Genomic DNA, 11,373 nt, shown 5'->3' with positions numbered 1-11,373 from the left:
TATATATTACGTAATGTAATATATACGTCTCTGGATTGATGTATAAGAAGCGTAACGTAATTCCTTTTATTAATCTATTTAATTTTTACATTACTTAATGACAACCTACTCGTCTACCCTTCATAAGATTGGTCAGGGAACTATATATGGAAAAAATATCTAGCTTGTCCAAAACAGACTATCTGTGAGTTAATCAAGTAATTGAAAGGACTTCGAATCATATACAATCCATATACTTTTTGAATTTCGTAGTATTTGAGTATCTAATTTAACTGAAGGTTCTTCTCCAGCATTGTTATATAATTGATACTGTTATGTTTAACAAAATTGAATAACTAACATTTATGAAAAGTAATTTCAAATTTTCTAAATATTTCCTGCTAAATTTATATATATGATCTTAATAACACCATTTTATGACATGAATAGAATTAATATAGTATCATGTAATTGCAATTCTTTTATCAAATATATCTTATACCCGATAATGATACTTAAATGTATCTAATTAAATATATATATTCATCAATGTATATATAATAATTAATAGTTTTTTGCTCGATCCTGCCCGTTCCTGTAAATCGTCGAACCCCTAGTCACAGCATTTCGGTGATGTTTTCTGCACCAAATCGCATATGTCCAGATAGGATGTGACATATAGAAGTAAATAACTTCAAGAAATGCGATATTTCACAGTAATAAAGAAGTATTGGGTTCATAACTGGATCGTATGGGGTAGTATTGGGTGGTATGGGGTAGTATTGGGTCATAGTCACGGCAATTCGGTGATGTTTTCGGCACCAAATCGCATATTTCCCGATAAAATATGGCAGATGGAAGTAAATAACGTCAACAAAGGTGATATTTCACAGTAATAAAGAAGTATTTGGTTCATAACTGGGTCGTATGGGGTAGTATTGGGTAGTATTGGGGGGTATTGGGTAGTATTGGGTAGTATTGGGTAATTAGACGCGCCGATCAGATAGCCACCTATGCATGCATTACATATATTCAAATACATACCTGTGCACTTTGTGGGTCTGTATAACACCTGAAGTTTCACTCTGCCATCATCGGATCAGGTGATATACCTGTACCATGGACTTTACTTAGTGCCTTATTATGGAAACAGTTTTACATTGATTTAACCTATATACATTTAAATTCACTAGTCTTAAATTATGCCTAAACATCTTTTAATGAGACAGGTCACAATTTAGTTGCATTATTTTAACATTCATTAAAATTATTCTCACATAATTATTTCATATTATATGGGGCAATTGGCAATAATATTTGTTTGAAAATAATTATTACATTCAGATATATACATATATATATATATATACAGTGCTGTAAAAAAAACTTATAAACTTAAATGATCACTCAGATCAAAGAATTTGTTTACCAATATTTATACAATAGGATAAATGATGGATGCAGGCATATATATATATATATATCCTGGCCATATCTTAATATATTTTTTAACGTATTTAGAAAATATCATTCATTAATTGTCATTTCCTGATATTTCTTTCTGGCCGGCCAAATGATTGTATTCAGTTCAAAAATTTTCCAATGAGTATCAAGATTAATTCCTTTAAATTGTTGGCGATGTAATTACATATTCATGGAGACTGTTCCAGATTCCGACAACCCTAAAGCTAAATGAATATTTCCGAATATCAGACTTGCAATGCTTTTTCCTGATTTTCTGTGCATGTCCTCTTGTTCTAGATGATGTATCTAACTCGAAGATTCCTTTTGTTACCTTCTGGTCATGTTGGTTGTTCATTATTTTAACACCATTTATGATGTCATCGCTCGATCTCCGGTATGCCAGGGTTGAAATACCTATCCTTTTCAAGCGCTTTCGATATGTTAACTCTTCCAAAACTGGTAATTGTTTCGTGGCTCTTCTTTGTACCTTTTCTATGCATTCAATGTCCTTTATTTTATATGGACTCCATACACTGGCTGCATATATTCTAGATGAGGTATTACTTATGTCTTGAAAAGTTGTTCGAAAGAAATCCGATCCAAATATATACAATGATCTCCAAACGAGTCTCAATATGCTGTTTGTTTTATTTACTGCTTCCTGTAAATGAGCCGAGAAATTAATTTTCCTGTCTACCAACACCTCTATATCCTTTTCTTGTGAGATGTTTTCTAGATTTATCCTTCCTTCCCGAGATCCCTTCATGTAGTACTGCCTTCTGCCTTTCCCGTTTATTGCAAGTACTTCACATTTTTGTGGGTGGAATTTTAACAGCTACTTATCGGACCATATTTGTAATTTGTTCAAATCTTCCTGAAGTGATTTGTAATCTTCGTTACCTTTCATATCTCTATAAATATTTTGTATCATCTGCAAATAAAAATGTTTTAGATTTTGTATTGTCTGGCAAGTCATTGATGTAAATGACAAATAATATCGGCCCTATAGCTATAGTAATTAAGCTTCCCTGGGGGATTCCGCTGACTACTGGATATTGTTTTCAGGCCGTTCCATTAACTATTACACGCTGCTTTCTATTACTCAGAAAGTCTTCAATCCATGTTACAACCGGATAACTTAAACCATAGCTTCGAAGTTTTCCTGTTAACCTTTTGTGTGGGACCTTGTCGAAGGCTTTCATGGAATCCATGTACACTACGTCTCTCTCTCCGCCCTTGTCCAATACTTCAGTCCAATCTTCTAGAACCATGAAAAGCTGCAGCACAGTTAAACATTTTGAGATGAATCCAAATTGTTTATTACTGAACAGGTTGTTTTTCCCCATATGTGTAAGAATGGTATCGCATATTACCCTTTCCATTGTTTTACCTACGATACTTGTAAGGCTCACTGGTTGGTAGTTTCCTGCTTCTGTTTTTGATCCCTTTTTGTGCCGCCTGCGAAAAGCTGGTGACACATAGGTATTGCTATGTTGGCGTCGGCGCCGACGGTCGTGCGATAACTTGAGTTTCCTTGGGCCGATCAAACTCAAACTTCATGCAGTGCTAAGCAAAATCTCCCAGCTTCCTGCGCAGGCGACTCATCCACTTCCATGGAATTCTTGTTAAATATTGCTGAAATATCGGTGTTTTCATTATTCATTATATGAAAGTATTGTTATTGCCATTTCTTACAGTTGAAGTACCTGTCTGGATTTGCTAATGAGTTTGCCTCGGAGGATCCAAGGTGTCCTGGTGCTTTACCAGAAGGACAGGTAAGTTTTCTTTTTGTATACATGAAATAATTACCAAAATCTCAAAAATAAGGGTCAAAATGTTATTTTCAGGGTGAAAGGCTTTAAAAAAAGTAGGTATTTTTCCTCCAGATTATTTCTTGGGATTTGAATGAAATATATATATACACGGTATATTAACTTATTTATAAAACGTATCAGAAAGCATACTGAGACAGCTTAAATGACAGTGCACGTTTCAGGATTCTACCTTCAAGAATAAACTTGCTTACAGTAAGATGTCATCATTCATTTATTAGCTCACCTGGCACGAAGTGCCTAGTGAGCTTATGCCGTGGTGTGGCGTCCGTCTGTCCAGCATCAATATTTTACTTTAAAAGACTTCTTAAAAACCGAAAGGCCTATTGTGATGATATTTGGCCAACAGCAAACTGGGATAAGGGGTACCAAGTTTATTCAAATAAATGACCTTCACCCATTTTCAAGGTCATGGGGGTCAATTGTCTTAAAAAATCTTTAAACAACTTCTTCTGAATAACTTAGAGGCCCATGATAATGTTATTTGGCCACTAACATGCTGGGATAAAGGGCTACTAATTTTTGTTAAAATGAATGACCTTTTCTTATATTCAAAGTCACAGGGCTCAAATATGTTTAAAACCTTTAAACAACTTCTCAATAACGAAGAGGCCTAGGATGATGCTATTTGACCAGTAGCATGCTGTAATAATAGAGGGCTACAAAGTTTGTTCAAATGAATGACCTTGACTTATATTCAAGGTCCGGGGTCAAATATGTTAAAAACCTTTAAACAACTTCTTCTGAATAACCAAGAAGCCTAGGATAATGAATTTGGCCAGTAACATGCTGGGATAGAGGGCTACCAAGTTTGTTCAAACAAATGACCTTACTTATATTCAAGGTCACAGGGGTCAAATATGTTTAAAACCTTTAAACAACTTCTGAATAACCAAGAGGCCTTGGATAATGATATTTGGTCAATAATTTGCTGGGATGAAGGGCTACCAAGTTTGTTCAGTTGAATGACCTTGACCCACTTTCAAGGTCACAGGGGTCAAATGTGTTAAACATCACCAAACAACTTCTTCTCAATAACCAAAAGGCCCAGGATACTGATATTGGGCCTGTAGCATCCTGGAATGAAGGGCTACCAAGTTTGTTCAAATGAATGACCTTGATAAACTTTCAAGGTCACAGGGGTCAAATGTGTTAAAAACTTCAAACGACTTCTTCTCAGTAACCAAAAAGCCCAGAATATTGATATTTGGCCTGTAGTATGCATGGATGAAGGGCTACCAAATTTTTCGAGATATATGACATTGACCCTTTTTCAAGGTCACAGGGGTTAAATATATCTAAAATCTTAACAACTCCTCTTCTGAATACCCAAGAGGCATAGGATAATGATATTTTGCCAGTAACATTCTGGGATAAAGGGCTACCAAGTTTGTTCAAACAAATGACCTTTACTTATATTAAAGGTCACAGGGGTCAAATATGTTTAAAACCTTTAAACAACTTCTTCTCAATAACCTAGAGGCCTAGGGTGATGCTATTTGACCAGTAGCATGCTATAATAGAGGGCTACAAAGTTTGTTCAAATGAATGACCTTGACTTGTATTCAAGGTCACAGGGGTCAAATATGTTTAAAATCTTTTTAACAACTTCGTCTGAATAACCAAGAAGCCTAGGATAATGATATTTGGCCAGTAACATGCTGGGATAAAGGGCTACCAAGTTTGTTCAAACAAATGACCTTTACTTATATTCAAGCTCACAGGATCAATAATGTTTTAAACCTTTAAACAACTTCTTCTCAATAACCAAGCGGCCTAGGATGATGCTATGTGACCAGTAGAATGCTGTAATAGAGGGCTACAAAGTTTGTTCATATGAATGACCTTGACTTGTATTCAAGGTCACAGGGGTCAAATATGTTTAAAACCTTTAAACAACTTCTTCTGAATAACCTAGAAGCCTTGGATAATGAATTTGGCCAAATGAAACTTGTTAGCCCTTCATCCTAGTATGTTACTGGCCAAATATCATCCAAGGCCTTTTGGTTATTTAGAAGAAGTTGTTTAAAGGTTTTAAACATATTTGACCCCTGTGACATTGAACATAGATGAAGGTAATTTCGAGCCATCCGTTCTCCCTTGGGGAGGGGGTAAAGTTTACTATAGTTTATATAGGGGAATAACACTTTTGGATATATTTTGACAATTTTCTGTAGGAAATTATTCTTACTTGGTGAGAATCATCCTTGGAGGAAGATGGTTTTCAAATTGTAAAATTGGGATTCCTACCCCAACCCTAGGGGTCAGGTTGGGGCCCCAAAGGGAAAATTTAATTCTATATAACGAATATTTCAAAAACTTCTTTCTCCAGACTCAGAGGTATTACAGTCAATTTCTGTGCATGGATAGAAAGGTCATCAGTGGCTTAATTGAAATTGTAAATTTCAGGACCCCCTGGCCATCCTTTCTCCCTTGGCTAGGGGGTAAATTGTACTATAGTTTATATAAAGAAATAACACTTTTGGGTATATTTTATCCATTTTCAGCAGAAAATTATTCAAACTTGGTCAGAATCATCTTTGGTGGATGAGGGTATTACATGGTAAAATTGGGATTCCTGCTCCATCCCCAGGGGCGGGGCCCCAAACGGAAAATTTATCAATATTTACAAATTCTTATCCTTTGATGACATGACAAGTATTGTATTTCACTTAGTTTGTATGTTGCAACAATGAAATTGAGCTACCAGTATCTATGATATAACTCAGGTCACCACTAAGGCCCTTGTTTCCTATCCTGTCCTAAATGTATTTGTGGTGAGGATACCTCGGAGGAGTAACAATGAAACTAATTAACAAGGTGTCTTAATGTGGGAGGAAACCAGAGTATCTGGGGATAATTTACATTGGGCAGGTGACCCTGTACCTTTTTAGTCAAATCGGGGAATCAAACCCTGGCTGACCCGCCACCCAACCACGGTATTATATAGTTTCAGGGATGTCTGGTACAAAGTACATGTACATTGAGTCTATGAATGGATACTACATGCTTGTGACAGGCATACATATTTCTGGCTATATCTCATCGTTATTCATTCATGATAATAAAATATTCTTTGTAGAACAATCCACAAAAATGTCCATTTGGACTCTACGCAGAGCAGCTGTCCGGCAGTGCTTTTACTTGTCCGAGGGAGACAAACAAACGCAGGTGAGTGATTAAGTGGAACTACCTTGACGCTCAAAATTTTCTTGTCACTGTGGTTAGTGTGTACAAAGTGGAGCATATTATAGGAATATGTTCCCAATTTGATATAAATAATGCTACATTTTCCAAGTTTTCAGTAAAAATAACACTGTTGTCTTATTCCTTTGGCTGGTGAAGCAAAGTAGGGTTTTCCATTTCAGTCAGTCCAAGAAAACTTTGCTGAGTGATAAGGTTCAAATGTAGTTTTTGACACGGGCGATAGCATGTACTGTAGTCATAGGGATCGCTGTTCATACTTGATACAGGTAGTTTGGTTCCCGCAAAAATCTGTGCTTTCAATTGAAACCCCATCTGGTGAGTTACTGAATATCTGGAAACTTTCGATCAGTGAAACATTTGCCCTTCACCGATAAAATCCATACTAGCCCCGTGTTTATATGGCCCTTCACATGGGATTACTATTAGGGCTGCAACGATACATTAACATGACGATACGATACATATCACGATACTCCAATAACAATACGATACTTATCACGATACAATACGTATCACAATACTGTGATCACAATACGATTGCATGATGTGTCGTTGCAGCCCTATTTACTTTACATTGTATATTGGGTGTTAATAATAGTTGATGCCATGATAAATTATGCAGGGCGATAAAGGCTTAAGTTAAACTGTGGTGAAAATTTTCTGGCATACAGTATTTTAAACATTTGATTCCTGTTTCAAGAACCATAACTCTGTTAACCCTGATTTTCGTGGACTGTGAAATTTTAAAAATCACAAGGTAGAACAAGCAATGCATATTCTCTGTTGAGGTTATTAATCAAACAATATGAAATGCATGCGAACAAAAAACAAACAAAAAACAAATATAAAATGTTTGTTTGTTTGCTTGTTTGTTTGTGTTTAACGTCCTAAAAACAGCCGAAAAGCAGTACCTTAGTTTGGCTTTCGCTACTTTGTGGCGGCGAGACAAAAACCCAAATTAATGAGAGTTTATACTATGTACAAAAAAGTCAAGCGGAACTCTTTGGTGTTTTGCCAGTAATGCGACTTGGACCCTTAAACATCTTTGGTTTTGGTTTCTTTGGTTTGTTTGTGTTTTACGTCCTATTAACAGCTATTGTCATTTAAGGACGTGCCAGGTTATGGCTAATGGTGGCAGAATGTCCGACGACTTAACCACTTGGCCACCGAGGCCCCAATATAAAATGTAGCAACTTTTAAATATTTGCATAAAATTTGCCGAGATGAGACCTTTTAAAACAACAACAACACTCAAAAGCTACGCATCAAAATTAATCAATTCGAAAACATTGGCAATATTTTGTATACATTGATACAAATATCAACTAAAATGGAGAAGTATTTACAATATCGGTATTGCTTTTAGTGTGAACATTTTTGCCACGATTGCTTAAGTATCCTTGTAAGTGGTACAGATTTGGGGGGCCTCTTTTGTTTCAATAAAATTAGATAAGGGGGATGGAGTCTGATCACATGCCATTGTGAATAGGGTGGTCAAGTGGCGCAGTGGATAGCACACTTGCCTTTCACCAAGGTGGTCAAGATTCAATTCCCCGATTGGAAGTGAAAAGGTATGGGTCACCTGCCCGACTACATGGGTTTTCTTTGGGTACTCCGGTTTCCTCCAATATTAATATGCGCATGCGCACGCTAACATCCAGGCAAACAAGAGTAATTAATATAAGTTGAAAGAACTTGTTTCATAATTGTTGTAAACAAAATAAAGTTTTATATTTTGTTGTGAATAGGGGACTCAAATGTTGACCAAAAGATAAAGAGGAAAAAGACAAAGAAATACAGTCATATTGTTTGAGTTATTGATAATTTATCAAAAGGATTATGAAATGGTTAATTAAAAAGAAAAATCTATTCTACTCAGTAAATATTACTCGCACTGACTGTTTTTTGTTTGTTTTAAAACCGTCGTTATATAGTTTTCATATTGTACTTCAGCTGGTTATACAGAATACGACCCTCCGTTGTCCACATGCCGTTTGAGCACAGTAAACAAGGATTGATGAATCAAGACTGGAAGGATACCATCCCAAATCCCAATCAGGTTTGCATGAATGGACAATCCCCCCCCCCCCCCAAAAAAAAATATATGCATATGAATATGGAGATTATTAATTTCAAGTGGAAAAAAGCCTTGACTCTTTGCTATCAAAACTTATAATGCTACAAGTTGTGTCACTGATGCAGATAAAAGTCTTCATGGGCTGAACCGTGATCACAAGAACTTTGATACTTCAGGATTCACAATCTGGGCACATGTGCTAGGTTTGTTAAAATGTTTTATCAAAAAATTTGTTAAAAATGATTGACATTAAATCAGTTCTGTCAATTCATAAGAAATATGATCTTGAGTTTTTGAGATGATAATGCACTTTTTTTCTGAAACAGGAATTTTGTTGTCTTTACAGCTTCGATGGCTGCCATTTGACATTCCAAAGAAATCAGCAGAGGCTGTGGACTTTTTGGAGGTAAATTCTGCACATTTTGATATTTATAATCTGACAGGTGCCCCGTTTCACGAGACCAGTCAACAGTTTCACCAAACGAGCAACAGTATACACTTGTTTCATGCCTTATCAGTCAACAGTCAAAACCAATTTCCCTCGGAGTTGGGACCAATGCGGCCCCGGGAAACAGTTCATCTGGTGGGTCCCAACTCCTCGGGAAAATAGTTTTGACTGTTGACTGATAAGGCATGAAACAAGTGTATACTGTTGCTGTGCAAACTCCAGCACAACACAGTCATTCAATGTCTGATGAAATAAGAACAGTTAAACAGTTCAGAAGATGAAAATTAAAAAATCGGGTACATTAGTAATTTAAATTTAGTCTGATGAAATCGGGACAGTTTTACAGTTCAGCAGATGACATTATGTTATGGTTGGAAACAAGAATGATGTGAGATATGTAAGAAAGCAAAAGTTTTTCAGTGATAAGGCTACTAAACAGGTATAACGTGTCTGTGGAGTATATTGTAAAAGGTTCTGGGATCAAATGTTTCCCATGGCTACAGCCTGGTATTTGTCCATGTTTTTTTTCTATTGATAAACAGTGTATCAGGCTTTTTCTTTGTCCATTTGGGGCCTAATTCAGCCCCATTCCCAATGTAAAAGTGTTATTGTTTCTTTTTAAATTTCAACAAGGTAAATGAGTGTTGCATGATGGTTTTTATCATCACACACCAAGCTGATGCATGGAGGATATTTCAGGACCTTTGCCTTATTCACCCAGAAAAAGAACCCGGTTCATCCAGCATCCTTTGTATAGAAGTTTGTTTTGTTCTGTCATTTCATCCTTCTTTCCTGTAGCGTTCTGTCATTTCATACTTTTCTCCTGTAGCATTCCGTCATTTCATCCTTTTTTTTCTGTAGCTTCTTTCATCTGCCATCAGATGCGCAGGGGAGACAGCTGCTGCTGTTCTACCATTACAAGTTACCTCATCATATTTGTTTTACAGGGGACAGCAACTCTGTGTGGGGCAGGCGACCCGTGTGTCAGAAACGGTGCAGCTATCCATATCTACACTTGTAACAGTTCCATGGGTGATAAGTAAGTTAACAGAACATTTCTGCTTTCATTTTCTTACATTTTATATTTATATATATATTTATTCCCCCTGTAATGGAACTCTCTAGTGTTTCTGGCTGCAGTGGGACGGGGATCCTTAAATAAAAGCTTGGTGAGTTAGCCATTGGAATACGCAGAAGATAATTTACCCCATGAAATGAACAACGCTATAAGAACGCCTGTCTTAATGTTGGATAATTTTGGTCTGGTCAAATTAGGGGATTTACAGGGTACTTTTTAGGGACCCATTCCTTATTGAAAAAAGTGTGTGAATATGAAAAATTTAAATAACAAAAGTAAAAAATAAGATAAGTTCGGCACGATTGACAGAGTTCTCACAATACAGCATGTGTAAGAAGGACAAAATGACGATGTTGTCATAAAGACAGGCTTTAGTTAAACAGTCTGGTTGAATGTATTCAGAGTTTTTTTAATGATCATCCAAATTCCCAAAATGGTTCTTACGTTGATGATTTTTTCAGTTTCATCGCAGCGTCTTTTTCCCGAAACCCCATGATAAACGCTTGCCAACACATCGCTAGACAGGTGGAATTATAACAATGAAATAAAAAAGATTATCTTGCATACAAAGTATGAAAACTCATGAGCTCTTTGTGAAATGGTTGTAAAATGATAATTAAATGTCAGGGAAGAAAATGATAAAGAGAACTGAATGTTCTGAATTTAATTTCGTTTACATCCAATCTGATTAAAATCATCTGTTACATCGCTCCGCCTGTTCAGGCATAGTATGAAGTTAACGGAGCCTAACAGATGATTTTAATCAGATTGGTTTACATCTGTTGCCTACCTTTTGATCACGGCTAATAAATTTGGCGTTAAAAAATAGCAACCTTTTAGTCTATAGTGAAATGAAAAATAAAATAAACCAATTTTGTTGGAGATTTTGAAAATTTATATGTATAACGGGTGTGGGTATATACCGTATCTGTCCAGCAATAAGCCAATGTCTAGCAATATGCCCATGTCCAGCAATAAGCCCATGTCCAGCAATAAGCCCATGTCCAGCAATATGCCCATGTCCAGCAATAAGCCCATGTCCAGCAATATGCCCATAGCTGGTAATAAGCCCATATCCAGCAATATGCCCATGTCCAGCAATATGCCCATATCCAGCAATATGCCCATAGCTGGTAATAAGCCCATGTCCAACATTATGCCCATGTCCAGCAATATGCCCATAGCTGGTAATAAGCCCATGTCCAGCAATATGCCCATGTCCAGCAATAAGCCCATGTCCAGCAAAATGCCCATGTCCAGCAATAGGCCGATGTCCAGCAATATGCCC

At 36.5% G+C, this 11,373-nt stretch overlaps 1 protein-coding gene across 1 annotated transcript in view; it reads left to right on the top strand.

Annotated features, from left to right (window-relative positions):
- The window catches only part of LOC110447057 (homogentisate 1,2-dioxygenase-like), a 30,324-nt gene that overhangs the window by 3,545 nt on the left and 15,406 nt on the right, over positions 1–11,373 (top strand). The window contains exons 2-6 of the mRNA XM_021492473.1: positions 3,141–3,218; positions 6,358–6,446; positions 8,436–8,541; positions 8,906–8,965; positions 9,955–10,046. Of these exons, the coding sequence (XP_021348148.1) occupies positions 3,141–3,218; positions 6,358–6,446; positions 8,436–8,541; positions 8,906–8,965; positions 9,955–10,046 (425 nt within the window). The remainder of the gene's footprint in view (positions 1–3,140; positions 3,219–6,357; positions 6,447–8,435; positions 8,542–8,905; positions 8,966–9,954; positions 10,047–11,373) is intronic.

Source organism: Mizuhopecten yessoensis, unplaced genomic scaffold, assembly GCF_002113885.1.
Source record: "Mizuhopecten yessoensis strain PY_sf001 unplaced genomic scaffold, ASM211388v2 scaffold3139, whole genome shotgun sequence".
NCBI lineage: Eukaryota > Metazoa > Mollusca > Bivalvia > Pectinida > Pectinidae > Mizuhopecten > Mizuhopecten yessoensis.
This window is presented reverse-complemented; position numbering and strand designations above follow the sequence as displayed.